Source organism: Siphateles boraxobius, unplaced genomic scaffold (genome assembly GCF_051911475.1).
Source record: "Siphateles boraxobius isolate OS27281-9 unplaced genomic scaffold, OSU_SipBor_1 18, whole genome shotgun sequence".
Taxonomy (NCBI): Eukaryota; Metazoa; Chordata; class Actinopteri; order Cypriniformes; family Leuciscidae; genus Siphateles; species Siphateles boraxobius.
In genome coordinates this window covers 352,207-371,864 of record NW_027508788.1, presented here as the reverse complement: position 1 = coordinate 371,864, position 19,658 = coordinate 352,207, and the positions used below count along the sequence as shown (strand labels likewise).

The following is a 19,658-nucleotide window of genomic DNA, read 5'->3' as shown; positions in this document are numbered from 1 at the left end:
ATTCCTTCATTGTTGAAGTGAAAAGGGAGATTGTTGTAAGGTCATGAACGTGTTAATAAAACAGGGAGGAGCCCGAGCGAATGACGCGTGTGCACGAGGATCACGTGATACAGTAGGAGCTGTCACATAAACATTGTACTGAACACAGCTTTCTGCTGATTAACAGCGATAATGCTTCTATTTATACAGATTGATACATTACGATTAGACTGTCTATCAGCATGCGTTTTGTGCGAGTAATACGCGGTTTGTACGAGAGCAGCGTGATGGAGGAGAGATAGAGATCTGATAGCCACTCCTGCTGTCACCTACACTCTGAGTTCACTAATAATACTACACGCACAGTGGATGGGATGCCTTGGCTGTGACCTCCTCCTCTTCATGCATATAGATCCTCTTTCTTACCAGGATCAGCAAGTTTTCCAGAGAAAGGTAAAACAAGGATACGTTTGGAGGCCAGTTAGTCCCTTACCTGAGCATGGTTTAAAAAAGGTTGATAAAAAATGAATGTATTTCTCTTTCATTTCAGTCAGTGTGCTTTAATGGTAAAGTTGTAAGAAACACTGCATTTGTTTAGCCAAATTTGCAACATAGATGTGTACAATGGAAAATCGGTCAATGGAAAATAAATATAAGTAGCCTACAGACACAGTGTGGCAACATTTTTTCAAGTATTTTTAATTTGACTGATGATGATTTTAAGAAAAGTGATTTAAAAGTCATAAGTAAAATTACTTGTCATAGGTCCTTAATATGGGCGCTGGCACCAAATTGATATGGTATTGAAAAGCTATTTAATTAAAAAATCGGGTATATCAATGTATTACAGATGACCCAAACCCCCAGGTACCCTCAAAACAGGCTGTCAAGTTAATTCAAAATTACTGCATTTTACGTCAAAATTCAATATGGCTGGCCTATGAACACGTATTCAGTGGTTCAAAAAAGTAAAACAATATCAAGGAAGGACATAAAACTATGGCTGCATCCGAAATCATATATTCTCTACGTATATAATAAATAATTACTTCACAACTGCTAAAAAACTGCTGAGTCCGGTTTTCCTTGCTCAAAAACATAGTGATGTGTGATATCATGTGAGCGAATCAGTCGACCAGTTCACAAATAATTTTAAATCATTCGTCAGCAAATCAATTTCAATTTGCATGCTATTTAAAAGGGAACATTCATATCCAGTAATCAAAAACAACAGGAAATGTAATGAAATGGTTAAAAAGTGTGGGAACGTTGTCTCAAAACAGAACTGAACTTTCGTGTTCACCTTCACACTTGACACACTCAAACAGATGATTTTACTTGTAATTTGCATTTGGGACACAGTCTGCATTCAGCCTTCCCCCGTCCTGCAGCATATGTGTGTCATCTCAGCAGGCCAGTGTTTTAAATCTATTCTATCCAATAAACTGGGTTTGGTATGATAGAAACCAGATGGACTTAGGCTAATGTTCCTAATCCCCTCTTACATGGCTCTCATGGCCCTGGGACAGCGAGGTGAACAGCCTTGTCCCATGGTGTTGTTCTCAGATCAGATGTGCCACCCCTTGCCCCATTTTACTTCAGATTTAGTCTGGTATCAAGTAATCTTTTGTGAAGAGATCTGTGTTTTACACCTCAATTCTCATCAGGGAGCTGTGAAGATCAGCATGGCAGGAGCCACAGACCTTCATGTGCTCAGCTCATGTAACAAATGGTGATTTGTGGGAAAATCACTTGATATCTGTGTCATTCTTGTCTTTTTTTCCCTCTCTCGCCTATTTGATTCAGTGTGTTTTTGTGGTGGGCTGTGTTAGAGATGTACTCGCCACAGAGGAAGGACTTTGTCTCTCTGACGCTGGGAGACCAACACAACCGCAGCTACACCAACGGCAAGCACCGGAGACAGTCTTGCTGGAGGGTTAGTGTTTGCCTATTTTATTCCTAAGATGCCTTCTCAACCCTTGTTCTGCAGGACATAAATACAGAGCATTATATATTTTTCATTCACTATCTGTGATGTCCGACGACTGATGGCTTCTGCGTCTTTATTTGTTTGTGTATATGATTAAAATGAGTGCCATTTTCCTGTCTGCGCGGCATCTTGACATCTATTTTATATTCGAAGAAAATGCTGGCACTGTAGTCGTTGTGTTCAGTCCTAGCCAGACCGGGGATGTCAAAACCCTTGTTTTTTTTTCTTTCTCACATTTAATCTACTAATATACTTAATTATCGCCGGAAAGCAGACACGCACTCCCTGCTAAGCCGAAAACACAATTGTGTGGCTTGAAAAAAACAAAACTTTTAATTTAAAAATGTAGCTTAAAGGAACAGTTCATCAAACAATAAAAAAACTGTTCTTTTAGGATTTACTCACCGTCATGTCTTTCTAAAAAACTATATTTTTTTCATGGGAACCCAAATTGGGGCTCTTGTTCATACAACACTATTTTAATGTAAAAACAACAACATAAGAACACCAAAAAAAGCAAGAAATATCACTAAGTCAGTAAGTTCAACTCAAGAACTCAAAGAGTTAGTGAATGACTTGTCCTCAATCAGCTCACTGACTATAACAACTGTTTTTATTTTAAGAAATGAATACTTTTATTCAGCAAGGATGCATTCAATTGATCAAAAGTGACAATAAAGACAAACAATATTTAAAATAAATGCTGTTTAAACTTTCTATTCAGCAAAAAATTGTGAATAAAATGTATCACAAATATTAAAAAGCAAAACTGTTTTCAACATTGACAATAATAAGAAATGTTTATTGAGCAGCAAATAAAGAACGAATAGAATAAAGAAAAAGAATAATTTCTGAAGGATCATGTGACGCTGGAGTAATGACGTTGAATATTCAGCTCTATCATCTCAGAAATAAATTACTTTTTACAATATATAAAATAGAAAACAGTTACTATATTTGAAATCAAATCAATGCAGCTTTTATGAGCATAAGAGACTTCTTTCAAAAACATTAAAAAGTCTAAGTGACCGGAAACTTTTCAAAGGTAGTGTATCACTGGCGTTTCACAGAAAAAGAAAATCATGCAGGTTTGAACAACACGTGGGTGAGGAAATTTAGGATTTTTTGTGTGAACTATCCCTTTAATGCCTTCCATTATCTGAAATTCATGTTGATTGAATTAGGTTGATTAAACTATAGTGACGTTTGTATGGAGAGAAAAGTTCTTTTAGATTTGATTTGTGAGTGCAGAGTAAATCATAATATAGTTTTTTCCCTGTACTGTAGCTTTACTTTTGTAGCACTATATTTGGCAGTCATTGCAGTTGCCACGTCAATCCATCCAATATAAAATTGCTGCACTTTCCTCCGATTGTCCATGTATTGTTTGCATTTGTTTTGGCAGAAATGGAAGCAGCTGTCTCGGCTTCAGCGCAGTCTGATTCTTTTCCTGCTGGCCTTCCTCTTCATCTGTGGGATTCTTTCCTTTTCCAGTCTGTCGGAGCAGTGGAGAGGTACTTTATTCAGCCCCCTTTAATGACATCTCACAGGATATGAAAGGTGAAATGACAAAAGATAGATGATTGGTACAGCCTCTGCCCGTTTATATTAGCTGCTGGGGTAAACGTTTTATTAAACATCACATTGTTTGCTTTTAATAAATTCACATGAGATTTTTTTCTGTCTGTTTATTGTCTAGGGTTCTCTGACAGATCGTTGAAAGAGGACTGGGTAGAAATGGAAAACAGAGGTCACAGGCCCATTCCTCCTGGCCTCATCCCAAAGCTCCCACCAGGAGTTGTCCCAGGGGTCCAGGACGTCCCACCAGAAGTGCTGCCGGAGCTTCAAAGACCAAGCATTCCAATACTTCCCAAACCTCCAGCTATGGTTAGTAGGAATATTTCTCAGTTATTTGGTATATTTATTATATTGTTTAATTTATCATTTTTAAGGGTTTTTCCAGCCCCTTTTAAAACAACAACAAAACAACTTGAATCTTAAACCAAAATTAATAATTGTTTCGAAATTCTAAATATTTTTTTACAAATACATTTGATCAATTATAGCATTATTAAATGGATAAAGTAAATTTAAAAATATTAAAATAATTACAATTGTTACTAAATAAAAAAACATTACAAATAATATGAATTAAAATATAGAAAATATTTTGATTGTTTCCAAATACAAAATAAATCAAATTAAAAATACATAAATAATATTTTAATATTATGTTAATAATTCATGACATACAAAAATATGAATTTGTAAAAACGGTGACATTATGCAAATGCTTATTATGTGTTCAGTCTATAGGCGCGTAGTGTTTCTTCACAAAGTGACATTGCCAACTACTGTCCTGGGATGCATAATACAGCGTTTTTAGTCTATTTCGCGAATCCACGTGATGGGGATCGTTTTTCTGTATGCGAAAAATGCAAAGAAAAAAGGTTTCCGTTTTTAGTACATCGTTGTCGTGTAAATGTATCCTAAGATTCTTTATCTACTCTTGTCTTTTTATGTTGGCCGGTTTGAATCAGCAGAGGAAGCCCCCTAGCAAGCGTGGTCCTCCAACTCTACAGAAGCGAGGGAATGTGTCAGATTGGCAGGTGAAAGATAGAGAAGAACCCGAACCCGAGATCAAGAGAGAAGACGACGAAGGGAAAGAAGCAAAAACAGTCATTAGGTTTGGACATTTTAGATTCAAGCATTGAAGACATTTTTATATGAGACTTTTAATTATGATAATTAATTAAGGATTAGTCATTGACATTTATTTGTATTTAGTATTTACTGTACTTAGTATTTAACCTTTTGAGTAAGTAGAGGTATTAAAACTGACAGTAATTATGAGTTTTTTTGCCAATTATTTGTTATTAGTCTCACTCACATGCTTGGAGCTACTAAGAATTTTATCCCCTCCACTAAATGAAACACATTTTCACATTGATGCTTGTCAGGTTCATCCGTCACTGTATGTGGGTACATATTTATGACAAATTCCTTTAAGAAATAGTTAATTGTGCGTTAATTTACTCACCGTCATGCCATTCGAAACCTATACACTGCTAATTGGATATTTTCAAACTTTTTTGCCACAGACCTGCAATATAATGATCCCCTTGCAAATGATCTCCCCTCCTTAAATATAAAGGTGGATAAATATATGTAAAAAAAAGTACACTACCTCTCTGAAGTTCAGGGTCGATAATATTTTTTTAAAACAGTTAATACTTTTATTTAGTAAGCACGCATAAAAATGATAAAAGTAACAGTAAAAACACCTAAAATCCTAAAAACCCTGGAAGAAAAAAAACATTTACAGTTATTATTAAGGACTGTTTTCAACATGGATAATAATAGTAAGCATAATATCAAAATCTGAAAATTTTAACATTTAACAATATTTATTTTTTGTGCACCTCTTGTGGCCCACAGTTTGAAAACTCCTGAATTTGGAACACAATTTAGAATTTTCCTATAATTACAATGACATTTAGTGTGTGTTCACACATATTTGGTTAGATTTAAATTGTCTCTTGTGCGATGGCTCTTTTAATGTGGTTCATTTGAATAAGTTTAACACTGCAATCCGAACCTTGTTGTGCACCAAACAAGTGGACCGCTTCCAAAACGCACTCTGGTGCAGTTTGACTGAAATATTAACGTAACACGGACCAAAGACATCTAAGCGAACCAAAAACAGGATGTGATGTCACAGAACTTTCTTTGTGTGTAACAGAGGAATTGCTTGTGGTGTTTTACACATTTTATCTTTCACACAACTCCTTTACACATTCTATAAGCTCTTCATGTGTTCTCAGCTGGTAAAAATACCATCATATTTACGCTCTTACAACGAGCACATTTAGCCCAGCACACAGCATTGTTTTGGATGTTTGCTTAGTTCCGTCACAAAATAAACGTCATTAAAAAATACATCTTCATTTTTTGTTTTGTATGTTTAGGTTTGGTTTTAAAAACGACATGTATCATTTTCATTTTTGTCCAGACAAGAACCAAGAGAACCGAAGTACAAGTGTGAACACCTTATAGTGCTCACGGCTGCTCTAAAATGTACACCCACACAAAAAAAAATGATATAAAATTGATAACAGATTTTCATTTTTGTATGAATTATCACTTTTAAGGCACCGAACGTCATTGAGCGTTGACCAGTCCAGTTTTTGCGGTGTGTTCTGCACCGTCTGCAATCGGCATCGGTGAGAGAGAGAACTCTAAATGGATGTTCGGCTTAGCGAACGAGTGTACGAAAATAAAAGCGAAAGTGATGAAAGCGACCAAAGAGGTCAAGACGCCACAGACAGAAGGCTGTTCTAATTTAACGTCATCTTACCTGAGCATGATTGATATTCAAAATGGTTAGCAAGTGCTGCTTTGTTTACGGTTTGTATATCTGCAGTCTTGGTTTCGGTTTCCCTTTTTAAATGACGAATATAGATTAGGCCTATACCTTCTGATATAGTACAGTTATTTCCTTACACGCAGGCTCAGAACGCATGTGCTCGACGACAGTCTCCCCCGTAGTCCCTTTGGTGTGTTCAAGCACAGGTTTTTGGCCGAGACGCAGGCGACGTGAGGTGACAACACAGTCAGCTTTTATTGTCACCAGTTCTTTATCGTTGGCTTGGTGTGTCACTGCCTTTAGAAAGAGCAGAGAATACATAACAGGAGCAGAAGACAAACGCTCCTGTGTGCTTATAGTGCCTTAGGGAACAGTTTATTAACAGTTGAGCTGGTAATGCTGCGTTTTTGAAGTGAGTTGCGATGAGCTTTCATTTCCTCCAGCTGTGTCCTGTTGTGGGACTCCTGCTCATGTGTAATTGCAGTAGTAATCATGGGTCATGTGGAAGGAAACAGTGCTATTATGGGTGTTGAATCTCTGGATTGGTTGTTACAATTGATGCCAGTGTTGTTTTTGGACTCCTAGCTGGCGCGGGGCAATGATCGAGGCGGAGCAGGGGACGGAGCTTCAGTCCACCGCCCATGGGAAAGAAGGAACAGTGGCTGATGCCGAGGGAGCTACCAACTTAGAACCAGGTATCAATATTCATCCCACAATTAGCCTATTGGTTATGCCTGTAGCACAAAGGCCAAACGTCTTAGACATGTGATCATCTTAATGTCTTTCTGTGATTAATTGTTGTACACAGTCACAGTGAAGCCCGTGGATCATGTAGAGGCGGTGCGGGAGGCTTTCAGGCACGCGTGGAAGGGCTACAAGGCTTTTGCGTGGGGTCATGATGAACTGAAGCCCATATCTAAGACTCATGGAGAGTGGTTCGGTCTGGGCCTCACACTTATAGATGCATTAGACACCATGTGGATCCTTGGCCTGAAAGACGGTGAATCTTATAACTGCAGCTTTTGTTTTTCGACCACTGTATGCACATTGCAAATCTTTTGCTTGTTTTCAACATTGATTGACACACAAAAGTGACAGCATTAAATGGATTAAAAGCGACAGTAAAGACTTTTACATTGTTACCAAAAAAATATGTTAAATAAATACTGTTCTTTTGAACTTTCCATTAATCAAAGAATCCTGCAAAAAAGGATCAAAAATGTATCATTTCCACAAAAATATTAAGCAGCACAACTGTTTTCCTCATTGATAATAATAAAAAATGTTTCTTCAGCAGCCAATCAGCATATTAACATGATTTATGAAGGTTTTAATGTAAAACATTACATTTTAAAGTACGGTATGTGTTTTACAGTATTTTTATCAAATAAATGCAGCTTTGGTGAGCATAAAAAAACATTCAAATATCATTTTGACCCAAAACCTTTGAACAGTTGTGCATATCCACAGTTGGACGTTGCTAGCATACAAATTGAATAAACTAGAGAGTGTGTCAAAAGTGTGTTTTAAGAAAGAAAGTCCACAGGGCCTAAAGTTCCCATATTTGAAGATAACCCATTAATTAAAAATATATTGAGTGAAAAAGACTATATAAATATGAATAATGATGGATAAATTGTACTTTGCACCCATTTTCTCTCTCTCTCTCTCTCTCTCTCTCTCTCTCTCTCTCTCTCTCTCTCTCTCTCTCTCTCTTTCAAATCTATACAAATCTTTGTATATCAGAGTTTGCAGAGGCGAGGAAGTGGGTCGAGACAGAATTATCTTTTTCCAAGAATGTGGATGTGAATCTTTTTGAGAGTACCATCCGTATTTTGGGGGGTCTCTTGAGCACATACCACTTGTCCGGGGACACACTCTTCCTGGAAAAAGCTGTAAGTACTTCATATCTTTATTTAATTTAGTATCATCCTCATTATCCTATAAATCCTTCATTATACTTCATTGTCCTAGTAAAGGACAAAGTATAGCTTTAAGGGTTTATAGCTTTTGGCTTACACAGGTGAGGTCAACTATTTTAATAGACAGATAAAACAGTTGTTGTGTCTCTGTTTTTGTAGAAAGACATTGGCTCCAGATTAATGCCTGCTTTCAAAACGCCATCTAAAATCCCCTACTCTGACGTGAACATCGGTAAAGGAACCGCTCACCCTCCACGCTGGACCACAGACAGCACAGTCGCAGAGGTGACCAGCATTCAGCTGGAGTTCAGAGAGCTCAGCCGACTCACACAGGACCCGCAGTACCAGGTACATTATTTGTACCATTTATTTCAATTTTTTTTCTATTTGCATTATTTTATTATTGTAATAAAAAAAAACAAGTTAAGATTTTTTTTTTTTTTTTCTTTGTTCTCAGAATGCAGTGGAGGAGGTGACCAGACAGGTCCATAGATTGGAGGGAAAGCGTGATGGTCTGGTGCCCATGTTCATCAACACAAACAGTGGTAAATTCACTCGGCGAGGGGCCTTCACGCTGGGGGCCCGTGCGGACAGCTACTACGAGTACCTGCTCAAACAGTGGCTACAGGGTGGCAAGAAGGAGACTGAGTGAGTTACACTAACAGCAGATACTAATGCAGCTTTGGCTGACGGTTCATAAATTTACTGCTTAGACCGGGTGTCAATAGCCCACTGGTGCTTTTAGCTAATGGGTTCCAGAGAATTGGCGATGCTCACTGAGTCTAATGTACTGAGGTTATGGTTCTGGTCACAGATGGGGTGGTATGATTGATTCACATTGTCAGTTACTGATAGAGTTAATTGCACTGGGACAAAAAAAAACTGAGCATGGTTTAATTGTTGTAATGACATGCTACTTACCCTTGACAGAGATAAAAATACAGGGCACTTGTGTTGCTCTTGAAGACCTGGAGGTGACTTCGGTGCATTTAGATTATTTTATTATGATGTCATCATTTATTGATGGAATTGGTTTCAAGGGGTCTCAAATTATGTAAGTGTAAATGCTTCTGTTTGAATGTCAAATTTAGGACTCAAGCACTTAAAAACATTGTGCTATGAAGTATAAAACAAAGAGTGGTGTTAAGTGTGTAATTTGTGTGCTGCCAGGATCACCAAAAATAAGTCACTAAAATAAAGCCCGTTTTCAAATAGGCTTCTTGAACACTCATCCTGTCAGCTATTGGATGGTCAATAACATACTATTGATGGAGACAATGTTGCTCAATGTATTTTACATTAAACAAATAGTAAATTGGTATAATAATTTAATATTCTTTTAGCTGTAATTCCAGCAAATATCACTATTGCTCATATTTAAGTAGGATTGCACAATATTATTATTATTGTTTTTTTTAGTTTAACAAAATTGTATATTGTATAAAAATAAAGGAAATGAGCATGCACAATGAAATATATTTAATTTTCCTTTGCTAAAATGTACCTTATCTGTTTATATATATATTACATTTAGATTACCCCTTCTGTTAATTAACTCTTACTAAATCTAAGCAATCGAATGATTCAATAACACTGTCAATGTAATTTTTAGCAAATTCGTGATGCCTACTAAATTCACTTGTTACATTTAAGATGATTGATTTCATGTGTTGTAATGTTTATATTTGTAAGTGTTTTATTTCATTTATTTAGACAAATTAGTATTGAATTGTAATATCAGCCGTTTTCAGTTATCAACCATTACATTGAAATAATTATTAACTTTTTGTATTGGCACATTAAATCATCTCAGACATAAATGATACCTCAAATGGTGTAGCTTTTTTGAGGAGAGGTGTGCTGTTACGTTTCTAACTAGTTGAACTTAAACTTTTTGTCTGACGGACAATAAAATGTGTAAAAAAAAGCCCTCACAAGACCGTATCACCATGGTGACTGATATAGACATACACATGTTTCGCACATGTCCACCACCATTAGGGACAGTGCCAAGGTGTCATTGCTCCTGGCGAAATGCGACATCAGCCATTTTGTGCACTTGACAAGATGTTATTCTGTCTTCCTGTTCTCTCTGCTGGTGCGATTCAGTCTCTGTTGAGCTTGACGGATCATTGTCATGCACTGCTCACACCTGAGTCTCGTTAGACTCCCGCTGTGTTGACATCACACGCACTTGCTCCTCGCTGATAGTGTTTTTTTTTCATTGGGTTCGGTTTTGAATAATTCAATAAAAAGGTGTTCAGTAGACACTGGCTGTTAATGAGTTTTGATAAATGTCTGGTGTGGAGTATCTAATCCACACAAGACCAGGTTGGTGATGGATATGCTAGTCAATGAAGGGGAATGTGGTCTATTTAAATGACCTCTGAATCCTGTCTGTTATCTCGCTTAGACACTGATGGGGTTGGATCGGAGCCCTCACTATCTATGTTTGATTTTATTCATCACAGAGACACGTATGAGGATCGACTGAAGTCTGGGACGCTCTCAATGTACACAAAGATGCAGTATCTTATTTTTGTCTCTAGAGGGCGAACTTAATCACGTCAAATGCATAGTGTGATGTTTGCATATTGTTTTAGGTTGCTGGAGGACTATCTTCAGGCTGTAGAAGGAGTCAAAAAGAATCTCTTGAGACAGAGTTCTCCTAGTAAACTGACCTTCGTTGGGGAGCTGTCCAACGGCCGTCTCAATCCCAAAATGGTGAGAAAGTCATAACTTGACCTTGACTTGGCCGCCAAGTGTCATTCTTAAAGGGATAGTTCACCCAAAAAATGAAATGTTATGTTGTTCCAAACATGTATGCTGTTATTTTTTGTCTGTGGACCACAAAATTGGAAATAGCAAAAAAATTCTACTTTAATGTTTCACAGAAAAAAATAACAGCGTACAGATTTGAAACAACATGAGAGTGAGTACATAATGACATAATTTTTATTCTTTATTCCTTTGACCATCCTTATGTGTTTACTCTATAAATATATTTAATCTATACCACACATTATCTTTTACTATAATCTCCAGACTTAAATCTAGTGGGTTTTAATGAAATTGGCTTTCTCATGAGTATGGAAATAAACCAGCATAATGGAGATTTAAGACCTTTGTGACACGTACACCTTTTTAACCCTATAAAGCCTGGCATATGAAATATATTCAGTAAAATCCTTTTTTTTTTTTTTAATGGAACAGTTAACTGAAAGTTTAGACAAAATCTTTAAAAAGAGAAAGAGAGAGAAAATTTGCATATGTTTTTTGCTAAGTATCATATTTGATAAATCAGTTTTTGTGAATATGGAGCTCATTGGAGATGGAGGAAACAAACTATATGCAATTTGGTGCAGTTGCTGATGTTTACATGAAATGCAATGCAATACAATGATGATTGAAAGATGTACAAATAAACTTTCCTCAAAAGCAGTGTATAATATTTGATGCATTTAATCATGCTTTTTCTAAAAGAAAATTGTATAGATAATCAAGTAAAAAATCTTAAAATATCACTAACAATATAAAAGTTACTTTTATGTTTACTTTATAAAAATAAGTAAAAATTTCACAGCAAAAAGACACATGTATCACGACTCGAAGGATAAGGTTTTTAAAATGTTAAACTTACTAATAAGAACTGAATATGAACTATCAATCAGAGAGCAGAAGGTATGTACTGTAGCAAGGTTTTTCAGCCAACTTTTGATCATGTTGGTAATTTAGAGGCTTTTCATTTTGTGTATCAGATATGATATAGTAGGCTTTATAGGGTGAATCTCTTTCTCCATAACAACACTCTCTCTGTCTCATCCAGGATCATTTGGTGTGTTTTCTTCCTGGCACGCTGGCTCTGGGCGCTCACAACGGCCTGCCCGCTGATCACATGGACCTGGCTCTGCAGTTGATGGAGACGTGCCATCAGATGTATGCGCAGATGGAGACGGGCCTGAGCCCAGAGATCGCTCACTTTAACCTGCAGTACCAAAGCGGACGGGACATCGATGTGAAGGTTCATTTACCTGTACAGTCACCATTCATTTTTGACAATAAACTCCCTGGGTGGTTGGAGACAAGGCCTTAAACTGCTGATGCAGGGTTTGGAACAAACCCATAATGCCTTTTTTCTCCTTTGTCTAGAAATAAAATGGTAATAGATCCCCAAACAGTGCAGAGGCTGTGTTGGGTTCACATTGTCTAATCAAGGGTCTTTGTTTATCCTTCTTTTCTGAAGAACAAAACCGTTTCTGCGCTCAGCACTGATGAGATGACCTTCATAATAGTTGGTGCCCTTTTACATTAACAGACTTTATTTTCTCTCTTCAATATGTATGTGTAGCCTGCTGACAGACACAACTTGCTGAGACCTGAGACCGTAGAGAGCCTGTTCTACATGTACAGATTCACTAATGACAGCAAATACAGGGACTGGGGCTGGGACATACTGCAAAATTTCAACAAGCACACCAGAGTGAGTGAGACCTGCAAGGATTTTCTCTGAATTTTACATGACAAGAGGTCATACATTTTTTCCATCATTTTGTAAATAGCACATTTGATCGTTTTTCTTACATTACAAGAAAGATTATATACTGTAGGGTCCAAAATCTGAGACTTAAAAAAATAACACAGGTTTAATTAAAAAAAAAATAATAATAAAGGAGAATATATAACTTCTCTTATTATAATTTTTAAAAAATGATTTTTATATATATATATATATATATATATATATATATATATATATATATATATATATATACTGTACACTGACAAAAAAATCTCTGTTTGGATTTAAATAGGCAAATGCTTAAGATTTTTTTAATCTGATTATTATTGCAGTGATTATTATGTTTCTATCATGTTATATGTTTGGCAACAGTTCTTCTAACCCTAATTGATGGAGTGTGTAACTTTTCATTTCTAAAACATCCATGTAGGAAAACACATCATGGCCATATTCCAGCATGATAGTGTCAAGATTTATCAGGTTCAAATTGTGAAAGAACGGTTGGGAGGGAGCATGAAGAATCATTTTATCATATGAATTGGCACCAATGAGTTCAGACAGAGTACTTGACTCTTGCATAGTCAAAACAAGATCTTGACCAAAAATGTATATCACAAAATTTATTTCCATCAAGAGGTGCATACATTTTTGGTCAAGATCTTATATTGACAATGCAAGAGTCCAGCACTGTGTAAAGTCTATTCCAGCACATCCCGAAGACTTTCAATGAATTTAACGTCAGAAGTGCCAATTCATGTGTGAAAATCATTCTTCATGCTCCGTCACAACCATTCTTTCACAATTTATTAAATCAGCCAATGTTAAAAAAAAAAGTTTAATCAGAATCAGTCCATATTAGAGAAAATCCAAGATTGTACTAAATATTTCTCTTTTCACATTAAATTACCTTTGCCATCATCTAATGTTCACTTAAAGACTTAACGTTAATCTCTAAAATGGCTAAATAAATTAATAACACTGTTATTTAATCTTGAGCAAATCTCAAAATGATTTCCCTCCACATGTTATGCCAAAATTCACTTGTAGCTTTTAAGATGCTTGATTCTATCTTTTAGTGGGTGTGGGTGTTTTTTTTAAAGACAAAATAATATAGAATTTTAATATATTTCATTTATCGGTCTCAGCTGGAAGCATTTTCACTGCCCGTTGAACAGTGTGCTAGTTGTGGCAATAATAAATAAAGAAACTTGACTTCTTTACTCAATTTCTGTCTCAGGTCCCCAGCGGGGGCTACACCTCCATAGGTAACGTCCGTGACCCGTTGAACCCCGCACCCAGAGATAAGATGGAGAGCTTCTTCCTGGGCGAGACGCTGAAGTACCTCTTTCTCCTGTTCTCTGACGACACTGAGCTGCTCAGTCTGGATAAGTACGTGTTCAACACTGAGGCCCATCCACTGCCCATATGGCCCTCTGCCTCGTGAGGGGGGAGACGGAATCATGCCAGTCCTCACTTGCAGAGGCGTTTGGGTTTCAACAGGAAATGATGCAGGCTTCACAGGAAGTGACCCCTCAGAGCTGCTCTGCAGGAATGTTTCTGCTTTAAACTGAGGTTGCAGGTTATGCATTGACCTTTGTACACTTGAGCTTTATTCAAATGTGGTGAGACTATTTCCTCACCAAGAAAAACAGTTTTGGGGGAGGTATTACTCATTATGGGTGGTGAAACATCTCAAATATTGTTTCCTCCTTTACAATACTTCACTTACCTTTGAGCTCATGGGACAACTGCAAAGTGTTGGACAAGCCCATGCAGCGGCCACTTATTTTAGATGTCTCATCTTCCATATTGGGGACAGAAACATTAGTGTCAGAGCTCCGTAAATCACACCGCAGACTGCTGAAATCACACACTGTGAAAAATGCCAAGCACTTTGTAAAATGAAGACTTCTTTTTTTGTTAACGTTGTTATTTCTATGTCTATAGAAGGATGCTCTTGATGGGAGTGCCTCGCCTTGATTTTTGCAAGCTGTTATAGAAGGAAACTGCGTGTCAATGTGATGAGAAACATTAGGGAACATACTGAGTACTTTACAGATCATCTTGAGATTTATTTGGGAGCCCTGTGGGATTGTGTGTTTTGTTTTGTGTTATTTATGTTGACTTAAGTGAGCGTACTTCAGTAAACGCTAATGATTTGATGTAGTGGATTTCGCCCGGAGCCCTGTTTGTGTTATACACCGTAGATTTACGTTATTATCTACAAATTTTAGAAGCTGTTGCACAGCATTGGATGCTGTGATGCTACATTTTGCTGAACTGCGATCAAAAGTGTGTATATAATAATGTATTAATTCGGTAACACTTTACAATAAGTTTTCAAATGTTTACTGTACATTATTTAATGCATTAGTTCACATAACCAAACAATGAACAATACTTATGCAGCAATTATTACTCTTTAATGTTAGTTTCTACATTTACTAAAACGCTTTTAAAATCAAAAGTTGTATCTGTTAACATTGTATTTTTACTAGCATTTATAAAGGTTAATAAATGTAATAATATATTGTTCATATTTAGTTAATCACTAATGCATTAACTAATGTAAACAAATGAGACCTTATTGTAAAGTGTTACCATTAATTCAAATTTGACAGCACAACTAATTTAAAACATTGCTTGAAGGATAAACTGATTCTCATCAACAGTCAAGATTACTTCTGATATTAAAGCTACAAAATTGTCCTTGTCATATTAGAGTGCAGTCATAATCTCTATCGGCACTCTGCCATCTGTTTCAATATGTTAGATTATTGTAGACAGGTTTGAAACAGTTGAATGAATCACTTACCCAACGATGAAATGAAAACGTCATCATTTATTCACCCTCATGTCGTTCCAAACCCGAATTACATTCTTTCTTCCTGGTCAATTCTGAATTAATTCCTCCTTTTGTGGTCCAAGAAAGAAGGTTGTACAGGTTTGGAATGACATGAGGCTGACTAAACCATCACAGAACTTTCATTTTTTGGTGAGCATTTTTTTATGATGAATCCTTAATTTAGGTCCTTTATATTTTCTGATATTTATGTAAGGTTGTTTCCGCCACTGGATAACAAGGATGATAATATTGAAGGTAATTGAGACTTTTTATCTCACAATTGAGACTTTTTTTCTCGCAATTGTTAATTTATATCTCTCAATTTTTTTCCTCAGAATTGGACTTTATAACTGAATTCTTAGAAAGAAAAAAGTCAGGACTGCATTATATATAATTGCAATTGCGAGAAAATGTCAAAATTGTGAGCTGACTTTTTTTCAGCTCACAAGTTAATTCTAAATTCTAAAGTTAATTCTAAATCCTAAAACTTAATTTTTAGGGCGAAAAATCTGAATAGCGAGTCTCCCAACTGCAAGTTTATATCTTGCAGTTCTTACAACATAAACAAAAATTGGCAATTGCAACTGTATTTCTTATGGAAGATTGTTTCCACACCAGAATAAAAATGTAAAAGAAAATAGCAACTTTTTATTTCAATTCAGACTTTATTTTCCTCACAGGTAGGCCTCCCAAGTTTACATCTTGCAATTCAGACTTTGTTTCTCAGAATTGCATGATATAAACTCGCAAATCTGAGATTCAAACTCGCAATTGCGAGAAAAAAGTCAGAACTATAAGATAAAAAGTCGCAATTATATTTATTCAGTTGTGGGAAAAAGCTTCCATAATTTCTCTTGCGTATCACTTGTTGAGTTTATTTGCGCCGTCAAGTGTTTGTTTCTCTTATCATCTCGTGTCTTTGGTCAAACAGCAGTCATCCAATCGAAACATTCAGGCCTTCAGAAGCTGTCAAATAATCCTTCTTCTGAAACAATCCATCTTCAGAGTGATTGACATTTGCATTACAATATGTCTGTTCCGTGTCACAATCCTCTTGCTGCTTCTAATACGACGTACAAATCTGCATCGCTTGTGCCTTTGGATTTACAGAATACAGAGTGATCGCATGATAATGAGAGATTTCTCCCTGATTGCTTCTCCCGTCTCTTTGCTGCAATCAGCGGTTTGTGATTACCGTTTGTGCTCGCCAGCCAATGTTAAATGAAGGACCCCGGAGTGGACACGGATCTGATGAGGGTTTGTGAAGGTCAGGTTGTGTTAGATGTATTAATATCCAGCACCAGCTGAGCTGTATTTCATAATGGTGAAGTTGTGATTATATGTATGTTGTAAGATACAAGCAGGTCTCTGGGGTTGTTGACATTTGTATAGTGTAAAAATGTAATGGATAAAAAAAAAAGTAGACTATAGGTAAATTATTATTTTGTTGTAAATTTGTTGTTCACTTGTTTGAGATTCATCTAGGCTTTACTTTCTTTAATTATTCAAATTATTCATTTGGATTGAATTTTTTTTTTTCTTTTGGTATGTAGCCAAATGAAAAGTCGCCGATTTATCACATGCAATTGCAAAGTGCCACCTTTGAGATTTATTATTATAGAATGTATATTTATACAATTTCCTAACAAAAAGGAATTCTACCTAGCCTAGTGTGATTATGCATTTTGTTCATGTTATTAATTATATGCATACTTTTTCATGCTAATCAAATTATGCTTCTTACATATTCATAATTTAAAATCTATGGACAAAATGATATCCTGTAAAATGGCCCCCTCTGGAAGTGGAAATTAAATGAATATTGTAAAAGTTGTTCTTGTAAATACTGTTTGAAAAACGTGCTTTGCTACATTACACAAATCATTTTCTTAATCTAGTATTTTGTCTTGTGTTCCAGTGAAAATATTTAAACATCCTTAAAACAAGTTAAATGTACATGATAAGCAAACGATAAGACATTCATTTCTTGCGGTAAGTTTATTTTTCTTACCCTTTTAAATCTAACAAAATTTAGTGAAGTTTATGCTTAAAACAGGCAAAACACACAATTTGTCAAAATTGTTTATTCAAAATATATTCTTGTAAAACAAGTCAACATAATTTTGCTTCTCGTGTGAGTTTATGTTTGTGTAAGGATGATTAGATATTTTAGTTTTACTGGAAAATAAGATAAAATTACGGTTTAAGAAAGTCAACTTTTCTGTGTATAGTCTTGTAACTGTTCCTACATTAAAAACACAACCAAATAAAACCATCCAGCAGAAGTTATCTGTGTTCTTTTTAACAAATGCAGAGGTCCGTTAGTACACATAAAATCAGTGCAACCAATACAGCGCCTGACATCCACTCAGATATGTAGTTCAGCCAAGCACACTTTATCTCTGATCCCACTCGGATGCCCGTCTCAACCAAGGCAGAAACCGCACTGTCAGAATTTCCAATTTCCGCTGTGAATATTTTTTGTTGCTGACCTGTATGAGGGTTTTCAGTCATGCACTTTCTTGGTTGCAGATGTGAGAGAGTCCTGCGCCTCTGACCTGACTGCAGAATGTTAATGTCGTGTTTGGTCATGCATTTATAATAAGCCTCGAACACACTACTGCCCAGAACTTTCTGCCATCTGAGAGCTTTAGCATATGGAGAACAATAGGTAATGTCTTTGTGTCCAGTTCTTAATCAGTATTTTTGTCTTTTTTGCATAATTATCCTTTCTTTTGTGCGTAATGTTGCTTTTTGAGCATGAAAAGGTCTGCAAATCACATAGTCCACTCCAAAGATACTCTCTCTATATCAGTAAGCACCGTTTCTGAACTCCCTGAATTGCCTTGATTGTAGTTGATATCCCTCATTTAAATAATCCTCATCCAAGGTATAAGCAAAAAAAAAAAGGGGGGGGGGGGGGGCAAGGCCTGGTTGAGTTACATTAGTTGCCATGTCCCAATTGGATCCCTAAACCCTCGCGATCTTCCTCTGAGTCTGCACTTTTATGACGTACTGCCGCTTTGACTGTCGGGTAGAAGTTGTAGGATTGAAAATAATCCAAGAAATTTGAAATGAACAGAGACATTTGCTTTACAGTTTTCCACCCCCTCTTTCCCCAATGACCATTTGGAGTTGAGGGGACGATAGTGATCAGGCCTGTAGGCCAAGATGTGTGCACTCCGGGGGTCTATGCATTGTCACACCTTTAGTGCAATGGGTGAAGTTGTAATTAGGGCTGCAACTAACGATTATTTTGATAATCGATTAATCGGACGATTATTTTTTCGATTAATCGATTAATCGGATAGAAATTAAATTAGATTTTTTTTTTTTATTATAACTAAATAAAACCGTAAATCAGGGTATTTATGTGTAAAAGTGTACTTTAAAAAGTGCAAAAGCCACACATTGAGTTTTACTAAAATCAATATTTGCATTGTTTTTAATGATAATTGCTGATGGCAAGTTGACAAACATGATTATTGTTAAAAAAATGATATCCAACATATTATGTTTTAACACAATTTTTGTTAAAACAAATTTACACAGACATGTTGTTCAGATGTGATTATCTGAACTAAAAACAAACTAAAAACATCTAAAATATATAATTCATTTAATTTTTATTTAAAATTAATTACATATAAGGAATATAAGGATAAAGAATATAATATATATAATATATAAAAGAATATAATATAAGGATAAATTGATTAAATAAATATAGAAAGACTGAAAACAATTGTGTGAATGTAGAGCCGCAGTAGATCGCGTTTGAAAAAAAATTAAAACTTAGTAGACAAATGCTATAAAAAGAGAACGGAATGGAGGTAACGTTACCCAGCAAGCTAACAGGCTTGAGTAAAGGACAGGAGAAATTATGCATTAGTGCACAAGCATTCGCTGAAAACCACTGAGTACAGTGACTAAAAAACAATATTTTACTGCTGCTGTTATTAACTGCCTTTGTATTTAATGCTTCACTTTGTAAACACCGTTTTAATTTAACCTATTTCTGCGGTAGCGCTATTTTA

General features: G+C 36.0%; 1 protein-coding gene across 3 annotated transcripts; it reads left to right on the top strand.

Annotated features, from left to right (window-relative positions):
• The first annotated feature begins 82 nt into the window (after positions 1–82).
• man1b1a (mannosidase, alpha, class 1B, member 1a) lies at positions 83–17,906 on the top strand. Of its 3 annotated transcripts, none has more exons than XM_077232735.1 (14): positions 83–432; positions 1,786–1,915; positions 3,375–3,483; positions 3,669–3,856; positions 4,513–4,655; positions 6,921–7,030; positions 7,144–7,335; positions 8,082–8,230; positions 8,417–8,605; positions 8,715–8,905; positions 10,861–10,981; positions 12,084–12,278; positions 12,606–12,737; positions 14,014–17,906. In XM_077232735.1, exons 2-14 carry the CDS (start codon positions 1,814–1,816, stop codon positions 14,218–14,220), a joined length of 2,028 nt encoding a protein of 675 aa, XP_077088850.1. In that variant the 5' UTR covers positions 83–432; positions 1,786–1,813; the 3' UTR covers positions 14,221–17,906. The 3 variants fall into 3 exon arrangements, with proteins under 3 accessions (XP_077088850.1, XP_077088848.1, XP_077088849.1); XM_077232733.1 differs by having other exon boundaries at positions 96–432; positions 4,510–4,655; XM_077232734.1 differs by lacking the exon at positions 83–432 and having other exon boundaries at positions 1,684–1,915; positions 4,510–4,655.
• Positions 17,907–19,658: the final 1,752 nt, after the last annotated feature.